This window comes from Callospermophilus lateralis, chromosome 9, assembly GCF_048772815.1.
Source record: "Callospermophilus lateralis isolate mCalLat2 chromosome 9, mCalLat2.hap1, whole genome shotgun sequence".
Taxonomy (NCBI): Eukaryota; Metazoa; Chordata; class Mammalia; order Rodentia; family Sciuridae; genus Callospermophilus; species Callospermophilus lateralis.
The window spans coordinates 61,563,958-61,579,210 of NC_135313.1; the positions used below are offsets into that span (position 1 = coordinate 61,563,958).

General features: G+C 39.9%; 1 protein-coding gene across 4 annotated transcripts in view; it reads right to left on the reverse strand.

Annotated features, from left to right (window-relative positions):
* Positions 1 to 15,253, reverse strand: part of Nostrin (nitric oxide synthase trafficking) — a 57,457-nt gene that overhangs the window by 13,741 nt on the left and 28,463 nt on the right. For all 4 annotated transcript variants that reach the window (XM_076865989.2, XM_076865990.2, XM_076865991.2 and 1 more), the window contains 2 exons: positions 13,198 to 13,296; positions 7,051 to 7,176 (listed from right to left, as the gene is read on the reverse strand). In XM_076865989.2, the coding sequence (XP_076722104.1) occupies positions 7,051 to 7,176; positions 13,198 to 13,296 (225 nt within the window). The remainder of the gene's footprint in view (positions 1 to 7,050; positions 7,177 to 13,197; positions 13,297 to 15,253) is intronic.

The window sequence follows — 15,253 nt, forward strand, 5'->3', positions numbered from 1 at the left end:
ATCCAGCATGGTGCTCCTCTATATCCTTGCACTGTTACTTCATCTATTGTATTAAGTAATCCAAACTTTTAATTCTACTTTATTTTTTAAAATTATAGTAAAATGTATATAACATAAGATGTACCATTTTAACCATTTTTAAGCATCCAGTTCAGTGCCATTATTATGTAACCACCCCCAGCATCCATTTACAGAACCTTTTTCTTCTCGTAAAACTGAACCTCTGGTGCACACCTGTAATCCCAGGAGCTCTAGAGGCTGAGGCAGGAGGATCACAAGTTCAAAGTCAGCCACAGCAATTTAGTGAGGCCCTAAGCAACTTAGTGAGACCCTATCTCAAAATAAAAAAATAAAAATGGGCTAAGGATATGGCTTAGTGGTTAAGTACCTCTGGGTTTTGGTATCAAAAAAACAAAACAAAACAAACAAACAAACAAACAAAACCAAAACCCCACAAAACAAACGAACAAAAACTGAACCTCTGTACCCATAAAAAATCAACTATTTCCCTTCTTTCCCCAGCCCTGGCAACCATCATTCCATTTTCTGTCTCTATAAATTTGACTCCTGTAGCATCTCAAATAGGAGGAATCATATAATATTTGTCCTTTTGTGTCTAGATTATTTTATAATAATGTTTTTCAGCATGATGTTTTTGAAGTCTGTCCACGTTGTGGCATTTTCTTCCTTTGTAAATCCATGCTATATTTTATTAGTGTAAAGTCATCTTTAGCCCTTCTTTTAAAAGCAAGTGGTAAAAGGCTCAGTCAATAATTATGAACATCTACACCCATAACATAGACATTTAGATCTTGTGCCCAAAGTCCTAACATTTTATCAGAAGCCTAGATCTGTGACCCAGCGGCCACTTTCTCAGCTGTGTCAAAAGCCACACCATCTTTCTAAGTGGAATCTGTTATTGATTCCCTGAGTCTCTCTCCAAAACTGCTGGTCCTTGCCATTTGAATGTGACCATTTGCCTTTCTGTCTCCTGGATAAAGGATTAAAAACACAGCAACTCATCAAATGTACTGCTTCTTTGAAGGTCAGAATTGATGTGCCTCATAACAAATGTGTACAACAAATTCTGCTCCTTTGATTGGATCTCAGGTGGGACAATCTTCAAAGAAGAAAAAAAAAGTCCTTCTGCCATCAAAAAAGATGTAGAAACCCGATGTTTCAGTTTAGCACTATGCGCAAAGGACTAGGGAAAAAAAAAATAAAGGCAGGTCTTAGAGCACCCTGCGTCCCTGATGGCAGCGGTTTCTTTAATAAATGCTGAACCACTAGCATCAGTCTGGGGCTGGAATAACTGGTGTTCTTTGGCAGAGATGGTAATGTTTAACAGATTTTAATTACATTTCAAGGAAATCATTAAAGTGATCTATGCTTGCTCATAAAAAGAGGTGAAAATAAATTCTATGTGGAAAGGAGAAATCCATATCTCATTTAATGAATTATTGCTTCCTATTATCTTGTTCTTTTGTATAAAATGGGCAATCCAGAGACATGACACCCTGGAGGACCTCTGGCTGTCCTCTTGTGTTTTCACAGTGGCACATATGAAGAAAGTGTAGTCAGAGAGTTATCAAGACACAGCAGATTTAGGGCCTGCCTGTGGCTCAGGCATCATGATAATTCATCCTCTTCAGTCACTCTTTTCAGTTCCTGTCACTACAACAGAGGAGCTTGAGGGGACTGTGTTTTCATTTAAATTGCTTTCATAAAACTAATGAAAGAAATATCATTCTCTTTCTAGAGCAGGGACTCTCAAACTTCAGAGTGCCTAGAAGTCACTCAGAGAATCACTCAGAGATTCTGATTCCTCTGAGAAGGCGCTCAGGAATCTGAATTTTAGCAAACATCCAGCTGCTTGGAGACATCATAGGGCCACAGAGGGGCACACAGAAATACCTTTAAAGTCATTCATTATTCTTCCACCCAGGATGACCACTACTGACATTCTAATGGATTTCAGTCTAGGTATGTATGCATGATTTTATTTTCTAATTTTCTACCAAATTATCCAAATCTGATATCCTAGTTTTTTCATTTAACCTCACACATGAGCAATTTCTCACACCATTCATCTCTGAAGACGATTTAAATTACTTTATAATAGTCTATTGTAGGTATATGATCCATTTAGTCACCCCTTTAATGTTTTTTTTTAAGAGAGAGTGAGAGAGGGGAGAGAGAGGAGAGAGAGAGAGAGAGAGAGAGAGAGAGAGAGAGAGAGAGAGAGAATTTTAATATTTATTTTTTAGTTATCGGCGGACACAACATCTTTGTTTGTACGTGGTGCTGAGAATCGAACCCGGGCCGCACGCATGCCAGGCGAGCTCACTACCACTTGAGCCACATTCCCAGACCCCCCCTCTAATGTTGGTTACTTGGGTTGTTTCCCTCTGTTTACTTTTTTTGTTTTTGTTTTTTTTTTGTTTTTTTTTTTTTTTTTTTTGGAGTGCTGGGAAAGAACCCAGGGCCTCTCAGAGCTCTACCACTGAGCAACATCCCTCATCTCCCTTTTTTGAATAGAAATCCCGGTGTTGTTTTCAGCTACTTCCTCAAGACAGATCTGTAGAAAGGAAATCACCTTTTCCAACAGGGGTCCTAGGAGGAAATTAAGCTCTAATGAAGCCAGAATTTAAAACAGGCAGTCAGTGTAGATAGATAAATCAGGCTAGATTGAAGAAGACAGTCCGGTTGGGATCCCTGAAGGTCCCCGAAAGCGTAGTCTGCACCTTGTGAGATTGAAATGTTAAGGTTCCCCCGAGCCCTTCCTATACTGCCCCTCCTAAAGAGCTGTTAATGAAGCAACTCCAGAGCTGACAGGGAACTGCTAATTAATTTGCCCTGGCCCCCACCCGCTTCCTGCCCAGATCACTCCACCCTGGCCCCTCCATCCCACCTGTTTCCCACCTTTTGGCCTTCCCACCTGTCTCAGATCACGTATACAGGATGGGGGGAAATGAACAAGAAAGGGAGAAGAATGCAAAAGAACAAAGAAAACTTTAGATATATCAAAGGGATGGGACTTCCTCATTCCGTGGATTCTGCGTTTTGTTTCCCCTTCCTTAGGGGAGAAGTCCGTACTGGAGGCAGGTGAGGTGTGGCTGGAGGAAGTGGTTCCTTGGGGGACATGCCTATGGGGTATATATTTGTATCTGGCAAGTGGAGTCTCTCTGTCTCTGCTTCCTGATCTTCATGTTAGCTGCTTCTCTCTGCCGCATTCTTCTACCTTGCTGTTCTGACTCACTTTGAGCCCTGAGGAATGGAGCTGGTCTTCTGAGGACTAAGACCTCTGAAACCCTGAGCCCTCAAATAAACTTTTCCTCCTCTACAGTTGTTCTGGCCAGGTCCTTTAGTCACAGCAGCAAAAAAAAGCTGACTAAAACATGGAGTAAACTTCCTTGAACAGAGTTTAATAAGTGTTCTCTGAAAAAAATTTCCAAAACAAACTCAAAGCAAGAGGTAATAGGATACTTGCTAGGACTCTAAATTGAATTCTTATATTCACCTTTTACAGAAGAATGGTGAGGGAAAGAAGACCAATAAATAAATAAATAAATAAATAAATAAATAAACAGAATCAAGAGGCCCTAATTGTCCCGTTTCTATCACTTATACTTTTAATTGAAATTCTCCTTTAATGAATTCAGCCTGTTTTTATATGTTGAATCCCCAAACCATCTTGGGCAGATTACTTCATCTCTCCAGGAATCTAACATTTTACTCTTGAGTTTGGAAATATACAAAAGATGTAGAAGACATAGAGTAAGGTAGGGGAGTCAATGACGTGTGGGTAAAGGTTGAGTGGGCGTAAGTCAAGGAAATGCAGTCAAGGCAGCATTATTGGGGTTAGATGGAACAAGGATGACTTGACAGAGGTGGACTCCAGTTGGGTCCGGTGGCTGCGGGCTGGCACTCAGGAGACAGAAGGGAGCTCAAGGGAAGGTGAGTGAGAGGAGCTGTGTCAACCAACGGGAGAGGGAGTGTGATACTGACGACCTCCAGCACCGCAGCCACAAAAGTCTGGGACACAAGAAGCATGAAAAATGTCCCGCTCTTCCTTAAGGAGATTATGACTTTCAGGAGCTACTCCACCTGATCTGGATTCCAACAAAACAACCATAACAACAAACAAGTTCAAGTTCTTCAACTTCAGCAGGCTTTTTGAAAAGTAAATGAATGTATATCATGTCACCATCAGGATGACTTTGTAAGAAGAGAAGATAATTTCCATAATGCTTCAATATAAAAATAAGGATTGCTGAATAGAGGTAAGGGGAGAGTAGGAGAATTTTAATAGGAGTCAAGGAAACTGAGGTAAGGAAGATCTAGTGAGAGCCTTGGATGATGAGGCTAGTACCAGGGATACCTGACACAGTTCAAAGGCACACTCTACCCGCTGAGAACCATTACTGTGGCTCACTGCAGTGACATGGGTAGAAGCCTGGGGAAGATGGAGATGCTGAGCTCACAGATGTTTTCTCATAGCCCTTGAAGAGTGCCTGGAAGATGGAGTGGGAGATGCAATTTCTCTCCTAACAGAGCTGTCAGAGGAAGCTGACTTTGTGGAAGCTCCAGCTTCACTGGGAAGTCTTGGAATTCTTGGGAGGGTAGAGTCCAGGCTGGAGAGCCAGACTTCAGTGTGGTTAGGCTTGAGATGCCTGGCCCTTCCTCATCATCTGCACCTATAGCCTGCTCAGCATAAGCAAGGGTAGCCAGGATCCTATGTTTCTTCTCATTTCTTCCCATCTTTGGGCCAAGTTTTTTTTTTTTTTTTTTTTTTGGGCGGGGGATTGAACTCAGGAGCACTCAACCATTTAGCCACATCCCCAGCCCTATTTTGTATTTTATTTAAAGACAGGGTCTCATTGAGTTGCTTAGTGCCTTGCTGTTTCTGAGGCTGTCTTTAAACTTGTGATGCTCCTGTCTCAGCCTCCCGAGCTGCTGGTATTACAGGCATGCACCACCATGCCCGGCTTGGGCCAAGTTTTCATCTCTCCCTCACTTCCTCCTTTCTTCTCTAACTTTACATCTATCTTACATTGAAGGTGGTTGATATGTACAAGATTTAAACGCAGCCCCTCGGTTTCTGCTAACCTATATCCTTCCCTCTCCCAGTTCTTACTGGGGTAGAAGCATAGTGCAGAGGCCTATGTTGAATCCCCAAACTATCTTGTGCAGGTTACTTCATTTCTACAGCCTCACTTTCCTCAACTATAAACTGGGAATAAAATTATGGTCCTCACATGTTGTGATGGCTACAAAATAGGATGCACACAGAAGCACCTAGCAAAACGTATGCCCATGCTGAGCACCAGACACTTGCCAGCAGGTCACTTATACAAACTGCAATTGCTTTAAACATTTTTAAAAATTTTAAAACACGTGGAGGAAATATAAAACAAAAATATTCATGTTCTTACCAGTTTTTATCCAGAATTGATAATTATTTAATTTGGTCACATTTATGTTGACTTGAGAAATCGAGAGGTAAGCTACTCATATGTAGAGTTTGAAGAGGGTTTTGATCCTGGGCTGGTTGCATTGTCTCACCAGGGGCCATCCACAAGCTATGTGGCTATGTGTGGCCATCCTCCATGAGCTCTAGTTGCCCCACCACACAAAGCTTCAGTCAATATGTATATGTTTACAAACACACCACATATAAACTTAGTGTAGTGTGGGTGAGTTCAAAAATTTAAAAATTTTGTATAAATGGTATATTTATATTTATGGTATATAACATAATGTTTTAGGTTAATTCATATTTAAATATAGTTTTAATTAACTTTTTATTGCTGAGTATTCATCTACTTCCAACTTAGACCACATTTAAGACTGGTCTATTGGTGGGTAATAAAAATTGTGTACAATCTTGTTCTCACCATGCGATTATAGACAATTCTGTAATAAACATACTCATGCATTATTCTTGAGGTACAGTGTAAATGTGTCTTCAGGATATATGCCCAAAAGGGAACTGCTGTATTGTGGGTATGTGTACATTTCAATGTTAGTAGATACTATTAATTATATACACTAAAGTGGAACAAGAATTCTTGTCTTCTAACCTCCTTGTTAGTACTTGATATTATCACTTCCTAATTTTGTTAAATGATTGAATATTTCTTCATATGTTTAATGGTGATTTTGATTTCCCCTTTTGTGACTTTCTTGTTGATACTCTTTGTTTACTTTTGTTGGACTATTTGTCACAATTCGTTCTTTTTTTTAATTTTTTTTTTTTTTTTTAGTTTTTGAGGATCTTTATTTTTATTTATTCATTTATATGCAGTACTTCTGAGAATCAAATCCAGTGTCTCACGCATGCTAGGCAAGTGCTCTTCCACTGAGCCACAACCCCAGCCCTCACAATTCATTCTTTATGTCTCTGTCTGTACCACTAGGATGCATTTCTTTCTCTTGGTTTTGGGGTTTCGAATGAGGGGCACTAATCTACATCCACAGTCCTTTTTATTTTTTATTTTGAAACAGGGTCTTGTTAAATTGCTGAGGCTGATCTTGAACTTGCAATCTTCCTGCCTCAGCCTCCAGAGTCTCTGGTGTTACAGGCTTGCACCACCATGCCCCGCCCAAAGGTGCATTTTAAAGTGTTAGGATAGTACTTCATTCATTGTTATATATCTCCAGAGTCCCATGCAATTCCTAACATACAAGGAAACTCCATAAGTGATCACTGTATGGGTCAGCTCTCATGCCTTAAAACTCAATTCAGAATATCTAATATTGAAGCCTCAAATTATGTTTTTATTTAAAAGAACTTTTTAAAGTTAGCTGAATGCTGTTGTAGCCATTGAGAATTAGGAACTGAACTCTGGGTAATGATACTCAATAAATGTTTATTGGTACTTCTGTCCATGAAGAAATGGAAACAATGAGAGGCAATGTGGCTTGTCTAAAGTCACATGAGAACTAGAGCTAAGCCAGAAATAGGGTTTTTTAACTGTCAGACTGACCTTCATTTCCAAGGTCACACAAAGCTCCATGGAAAAAGAAAAATGTGAATGAACAACTTACCTTGTAGCAGTTTTCTAGTGTATTTTCCCACTTCAGTCTAGTAGAATAGCCTGCCATGTTTTTTTGGTAGTAATTTTCATCTTCCTTTTCCAGCTTTTCAGTTGATTTTTTCAGTTTATTGAGGAGCTAAGGCAAAACACATTGTCACATATTAATTAACACTAGTATGAAAGTTCTTTGTAATTCCAAAAAAGAATTACATGTGGCCTAATGATATATTTCAGTTATAAAAAATAATTATAAATGACAACACCAAATATATTTTCCCAGAATAAACAGATGGCAGAACCAGAAGGAAACCTAAAAGGTCTTTTCAGTATGAAACCCTCAATTTTACACATGAAGAAATTGAGGCTTTACATATGAAATGATTTGCTTGCATTTATCAAATCAAAGAAAAGGCCAAATGACAGTGCACTTGAAAGTTAGCAATGTGGGTCAAGGATCTCCAATTTACAAGTACAATCTACCAATAAATCCTATAGTCTCATTTGGTAAATCTTTTAGGTCCTTGAATTTCTTACCAAGACAGGTAGAGACTTGTGGAATTATATAATTTTTAGAATAGAGCTGGCTACCATCCTGTCTGACCATCTTGAAGCCAGCAGTGGACACTGGGAGTCAGACTTCCAGAATTACAGTCCTGGTTCTGGCTAGGAGAAGTTACTTAGTCTTCATAAGCCACGATTTTCACATTCTCTGATGGGGATGATGATAATTCCTGCTTTGCTGGGCTGCTTTGAGGACTCATGGGTAATGCATTGTAAGGCACACAACACCTAGCAGAACACTCAAAACACTGGCGACTGCAATTATTACTAATGAAAAGCCTGAGATACAGGCCCCATGTTCACTGCCAGTTAGGGACACCTTGATAGATGCTATCCTCTCACATTGCTTCCCAAAGAGTCCCCTCCTGCCAATCACCAACATTTGCCATTTTTATCGTTACATCTTCTGGTACATTGAAGTAACACAGAACTTCCAGGACCTCAGTAATTGAATTTGATGATCAAAATGTCCAGACAAGCAATTTCATATCTTGAGAAATGAGCAAGTTGATTACATGAATGATTTTCAAACTTTAGCATGCCTAGAACAACATGGCATGCTTGTAAAATGGCAACTTCCAGGGCCCCACATGGAGCAATTCGGATGCAGAAGCTGGGACTTGGAAATCAGAATCTTCACTCCCTCCTCAGATGATTCTCACGCAAACAGTCCTCAAACCACACTTTAAAGAATAGCAAGAACTTCCCTGATTTTAGCAGTGTAGGAATTTCAAGGACAGAAACAAAGGCTTTAAGAACGACCCTCTTTATGTTTAAGGACATTTTGACTAATGTCACAATAATGAAGAACATCCATCCAAAATGCTGAATATTAATACCACTCACTTTATTATTCCAATTGATATGCTAGCTATTCAGCTGTCCTTCAGCTGTGATGTATGACCTACAAGGACATATCACATTTAGTTTTGTATTTTAAGTGTAATGAACCACATCTATTTGAAAAACATGGCTTGTGAGTTTTAACCTGATAACAATATAGCGAAAGAGCCCAAAGAGTACCAGGGCTGTACTTTGCTAAATCATTGTCCTTAGATCTTTATGGAGAATGCTTAGACACCCAGCAATGAGAACTAAGTCGCTTTTGATTTTGTGTGTGTGTGTGTGTGTGTGTGTATGTGTTTGTGTGTGTGTTGCTAGGGATTGTGCATGTGAGACAAGCACTCTACCAACTGGGATATATCCCCAGCCCCTAAGTCCCTTTTGAGATGACCACTCACATTCATCACTGCATGATGGCACTACTGACCACAAGTTTCTGCATAGCAAATGTATAGAAAAGAGCCCCAAATGGATGTAAAAAAGAACGTAGACTACTGTTTTTATTTAAGACATGTCCTTTACTAAAATTTGTCGGTAATCTTCTTTCCTCTTGGAAAAAACATCTTATTCATTTATTCACGGAACATTTATTGATTGTTTACAATATGTCATGGGTTCTTTCTCTCTGGGAATAGAAAAGAGAACAACATGGGCTCTTCCTCTAGATCACATAGGCCACTGCCTCCCTGTGTGTTAACAGTTTGACAGAAGGGTTTAGGTGTCACTGGGGCACCAAGAGAGGTACCTAAACTAGTCTTGGAATTAGGAAACCACTTAAGCTATGACTCCACACATAGTAGGTGCTGAAAAAAAAAAATTAAAAGATCCCTATGTGAAGAAACCTAAAATGAAAGTAGAAATTGGTGAGGCACAATAGCACGGCACGATACAGGCCAAATTTTTAGTAAGACTGGAGCACACAATCTGGGAGGCTGATGCTGACAGGTCCCCACAGTCAAGTCAGGGACGGTCTTAAGGGCCACAGAACAGAGTGAGGACTCTATTCTGAGGCTACTGGAAAGACTTTAAAGGCTTTAAAGAAGAGAATGGCATCTCAGTTTTGAGTTTCAGAAAAGTCAACTTGACCTGCCTATTGGGATAGAAAGGAAGAGACAACACAAAAGGCAAAGAGCACAATCTGCTAGTCAGTGGAATCCCGACTAACAATGATGGTGGGTCAGGAAAGAGCAGTGGCAGGGAGCCACACAGAAGTGCACAAGCTCAAGAATTTTGGGGCTTAGGTGTTAGAATTGGGAGGATAAGGCTGGATGGTGATGTTCAAACATCTAGAAAACAGGAATACAGAGGATCTTTGGTAGAGACAAATGATGGGTCTGACAGTAGATGTTGAATGTGAGGTGACAGAAGGCAGTTTGCAAACTGGTTTAAGCTGGAGATAAGAAATTTAGGTACTTCAGCATAGATATGGTAGGTGAATCCTTGAGAGTCTATTTGACTGCAGGACCTCAAGGGTACTGCATTGGACACTGGAGACACAATGGAGATTTAAACAGAGTAAGAGAAATCCTCTGAAAAGGCAATGTACATAGATTGGGTGGAAAAAGGAAGTGCATAAGGAGCCCAAGACAAAATTTCCAGAAGTAGGAGGAAAAACAAGAATAACATTTTGCTCAAGGTAAAGGAAGAAAATGTTCCTAGAAGGGGAAAATAAACAATGTTTAATGCTTCCAAGAAGTTCAGTAAGGTCAGCACTGGGAAGTACCCGTTGGCTCTCACAACAGGGAAGACTTTGTTTTCTTTCTTTCTTTCTTTCTTTCTTTCTTTCTTTCTTTCTTTCTTTCTTTCTTTTTTAGGACTTTTGGACATCAGGAACACTCTGAGTGGTGGGTGAAATGGTGGGGAAAGCTGGATTAGGGTATTAGAAATGACAAAGATGATGAGATGAGGAAGTGGAGACAGAGCACAGACAGTCCTTCAAATAAATCTTACTGTAAAAAAAGGAGAGAGGATAATAGAGGAATAGGAACAGAGTCACGAAAAGGCTTCTGACTCTTCCTGCTCTCCCAGGACAGGAAGTGCAATGGCTGAATGTGTGTCTCCAAATTCACGTTGGAATTTTGAATCCCAAGGTGGTAGCATTAGGTGAGGGCGTTAGGAGGCAGGGCCTTTGAGAAGTGATTAGGTCTTGAGAGTGGAGTCCTCATGAGTAAGATTAATGCCCTTAAAAGAGGAACCCCCAAGGTCTCTCTCACCGTCTTTCTGCCCTGTAGAAAGAGGAGGAAACCAAAGGATCGCAGCCAGCAGCCGGGGACAAGGCCCTCTCCAGCACTACCAGGGGCTTGGCGTTCTGACCTTAGATTTCTAATATCCAAAAGTGTGAGGAAATAAATGTTTGTTGTTTAGGACACTAGGTGATGAGGAGGAGTTACAGCAGCCTGGATAGACTGAGATGCTCCAGGAAGCCTTGGGAGCAATCCCTGGGTGGCACTTCGAGGGATGGGGGAAAACCAGAGGGTGTGTGAGAGGCAGGATGGCAGGAGCTCGGGCACAGGAAGAACAGGGCTCTCCACTGGAGTAAGCAGATGCTATTTCTGGGGGAGGCAGGTGGCTCTGCTGTCTTCTGTTCACTCTGTGAGGCAGAGAGCAGGAGAGTCTGCTGTGTGTGGGTGTGAGGATGGAGGTGGAAAGATAATGGAGGGTTCCATCAGCTTCTGTGAGAACAGGGACCGTTCAGCAGGAAAACAGCAAGAATTGCTGAGAAGCACTGAGCTACTGCTCAAAGTGGAGATACAGATGCTTCTGTTGAAATGAGAAATGAATGTGCCTCAGGTGCCGCACTACAGGACGAGAGAACAGCCACCTGATTAAGCAGTGGAAGTGGGATGAGTCTGTGGTGTAAGAACAGGCAAAGGTCATGGTTGCAGGACCTGCTGCTGGAAGGCAGGGGAGGACTGCAGACTTCCACCTTATTAGCAGAGAAGCTGCTAATAAGGAAGGAGGAGGAAATTCAGCATTCAACTGTGCAATCTTTTTTCTTTGTTATTACTTGACATCAATAAATAATAGCTCCTAATGAGGGCTTGGAATGCCTGGGACAAGTCCTGGTGCTGAGCATTTTTGCACACTGTGGGTTAGCCTCCTTGGAAGGCGCCTCATTATTCAACACTTATTATGACTTCAAACTGTGAAGACTGACCTGTGAAGAAATAAGAACCTTGTAAAATCTTGCTAACAATGAATTTAAGTTATTTAACTAATAGTCTCTTTGGATGAAATGATAGAGCTACGTGCAGTGACAATTTTCTTTTAAGAATGTTTGGGACTGCAGCAATGCTGCCTGTATTTCCTTAGGGGTATTCTGTCTTCTGAAGAAGGTGCTGAATATTTCAAAGGTTTCTCATCTGGGTCACATACCATGTGAGGTGTACAAGATGACCTACTGGGAGTGCAGACAGAAAGTAGTTGCTTTTATTCCTGTACCCCAATATCATTTGTGTTCATTTTGGCCTAAGAACACAATTATCAAGCTCCTATTGAATACAGGACAGGACATTGTTGCCCACAAATGGACAGTTGTGGATTCTGAAGTGACCTGGAGAAACTGGAGAAAAAGCAGGGATTTTGCAACATGAGAAGCTGCCACAGTCTTTTCAAGGGTCTTTTCTTCACTTCCAGTGTCCTGGGACAAGGGCCATTGGCATGGGCCTAAATCATGTGAATTTGCAGAGTTATTATCCATCTTTGATTGGGTTCATATAAAAATGCACACTTGTCTTTAAAATATTTTTATCTTTTCAAATTTATTTTTATTGGTGCATTATAATTATATGTTATGGTAGAATTCATTATTCCATATTTATGAATGAACATAATATAATTTGATCAATCTCATTTCTTAATACCTTTTAGAAATATTTCTACCAGGAACCCATAGACTTATGTTGCTACCCAGGAAAACCACAAAAAGAGCAGAGCTGATACTTTATTTTCCTCCTGGTTATAAGCATGCCATTGCCCACATTAAAAGCAAAAACTGGGTGATCCAGCAAGATATAAAAAAAAAATCCAACTATTTAATTATTTAAAAAAATTAAATTATCAAGAGGACTGATAGAAAGATAAATTAATACTTACTATGGTTAAGGCTAAACCTTGCCTAAAGTATGTATTTTGTTTATACACTTACTTAATGGTTGTTACCTAGTGATTAAGTAGACATCACAATTATCTAATCATCTGAAATATTATTTCATCTGTCTCATTCTGCAAACATTTCTACTTTATGACTTATAATGTTCATATTAGTATAATATACATAAAATACCATACATCTTTTCCAACATATATAAAGTATATATATATTTTACTTACTTGGAGTGTGACCTGAGGGTTTTTTTTCTTCTACTAATAGGTTTTTTTTAAAATTGTAGATGGACACAATATCTTTATTTATTTATTTTTATATGGTTCTGAGAAATCGAACCCAGTGCCTCCAGCATGCGAGGCAAGCGCTCTACCACTGAGCTATAACCCCTGTCCTTTAATAGAGTTCTTTATAAAAAAAAAAAAGAAGAAGAAGAAGAAGCTGTTAGCCTAATCTGTGATGTCGATAATATCTTTGAAAAATATTTGTGGGCCCAGAATGATTTGGAGACCCTTCTTATGCCTTGCCAACTTTCAGCTCTACAGAGAGTCCATGCAGAGGAAGGAACCAGTCAGTTCTTGTGTTCCCAGCTCAGGGTAGGAAACCTGCCTCCAAGCCACATGCACCCAGCCGCCCACACCCGCTTACCTTCTGCTTCTCCTTCTGAGTCATGGATTGCTTGGAGCTTTCTACAAGATGGAAAAGTGCTTCATGCTTCTTAGTACTCACCATTAATTTTTTCTTAGCCTAGAGTCAAAAACATACAGACAAGATAAAAAGGAACAGAAATGAATATCCAGAGCCAAGCTCTTTTGTTTTGAACCAGGCACATTCAAATGCTAGCTTGAACCACTGTGTAATTCTAGTTCTTTGTTCCCTCCCTCTTCTCAAAATCTACCTAAAATACCGCAGCAGGGAACACTCTGCTCTGAGAACCGCTGTGCGCTTGGTCATTGCATGGGGTGCACTCAACATTTTGCTCAATCAAGAGGGGTCTGAAAGCCTTCAGAACACTGTCCTATTTAGTGTGGCTTTACCATATGAAGTTATAACAAAAGCAGAAGGCCACCGGCATTGTTCTTTTGAGAATCTTAGCTGGGCAACAGCTTAGATTATTGTAAAATGTTGTCTTAGAGTTTAAGCATCGCTGGAAACCTTGCTGTCTGATACCTGGGCTGGAGAGCTGAGCATTTCCTGGCATCCTGTAAAATGTCCTGTGCTTGCTGAGGGTGGGGAGTGAGGGGAGAGGTGGGGAAGGAAGAAACACTCCATGTTTCCTGCCCCATGGATGCATCAAAGCTTGGTATGGGTTCTGATTTGGGTGACGCTTTCTTTTTCTGAATAGTTGACTTTGGCTAAAAGATGATGCTTCAGAGAGAAAATAAGCAAACAGATCTAGGGTTGAGTTGGAGTCAACCTGTTCAGGAACTAGATCGACTGAGAGATTATTTGGCTTTTTACCTCAAGATTGCCAGGCCTACAAACACGGATAATAAAGGGGGAAACCTGGGTCTCACTCCCCTTGGGTTTTCACCTTTGGAATCAGAGGCACAGCCTTCTGCCTCTCTCAAAACACGTGAAGGCTCAACAAAAGGACATTCAAGGAAAAGCAACCCATAGCACTTCCCCCCACCTTTGTCAGTCACATGGCTGCTGATGAGTGAGAGCAAGAGGACTTGGTTTTCTAAGGCTTGGCATTCGAGTTTCCAAAAGAGACTGTTTCATTATTGACTTGCTGAATCCCTTGAATTGCAACTGGAGAGAAAATTATTATAGCTTGAGAATTTTATGTTTTCTAATTTCTATTACTCTTCATAAAAAAATAAAATCATTTTGTTGAGCAAAATGACTTGGTAGAAACTAGGAAATGATAAAAGGTTTTTTTTTTTTTTTTTGGTTCTTGGAAGCAATTGTAGCTTCAGAGCATTTTTTTTTTCCCCCCTGGCTTTTGGTCCATTGTATTAGATTTCCTGTGAAAGCTGAATATTTAAAGAAAATTGGTTATAAAAACAAATCTTTTTAAAAAGAGTTTGGAAAAATCAAAAGCAGAACTGAAAATAAATGACTGAATACTTTTTCTGAGACCTTTAGAGATTTATTATAAAAGTGATTTTTATGAGCTTTCTTTGAGCAGTACAATTACTGTCGGCATAGAAATTCATTTATCTCAAATATTTCTTATTAATGTCCTTAGTCTGTGGAGTCCTCAGAGTCAGCAGAAGCTTCAGAAGCAATGATGAGGCCACCTGTTTCTGAGGGCATCTCTGGTCATTTGGCACCAGGAACTGTTTACTTGCAAATGTTCCTTCTAGGTACTAACACTTAGGAGATAAAAAAGGAAAATTTAAACTCTTAAAGGACAAGTCCTCTCAAAGGATATCATTGGGTTTTCTTAGCAGATTTCTTAGTCTCTTATCCTTCCTAGTTAAAATGAGCTTCTACTAACCAGATTTTTCTGGAATAATCTGTACATATGGATTCCATCTGCCATTTTCTCTGTTAAGAACCTGTAATGGTATGCTACAGCTTCCCATCAGTTCAGTATTCCTCTCCTTAGAATTCATTCACTATTTTCTGCATATATTATCTAGCCAACTAAATTTCAAATTACTTGAAAACAAGGATCATATCTTATCATAGTATTATGCACAGAAAACAGAGTATACATTCTTGTGAAATGGACATGTGCATTTCACTTGACATT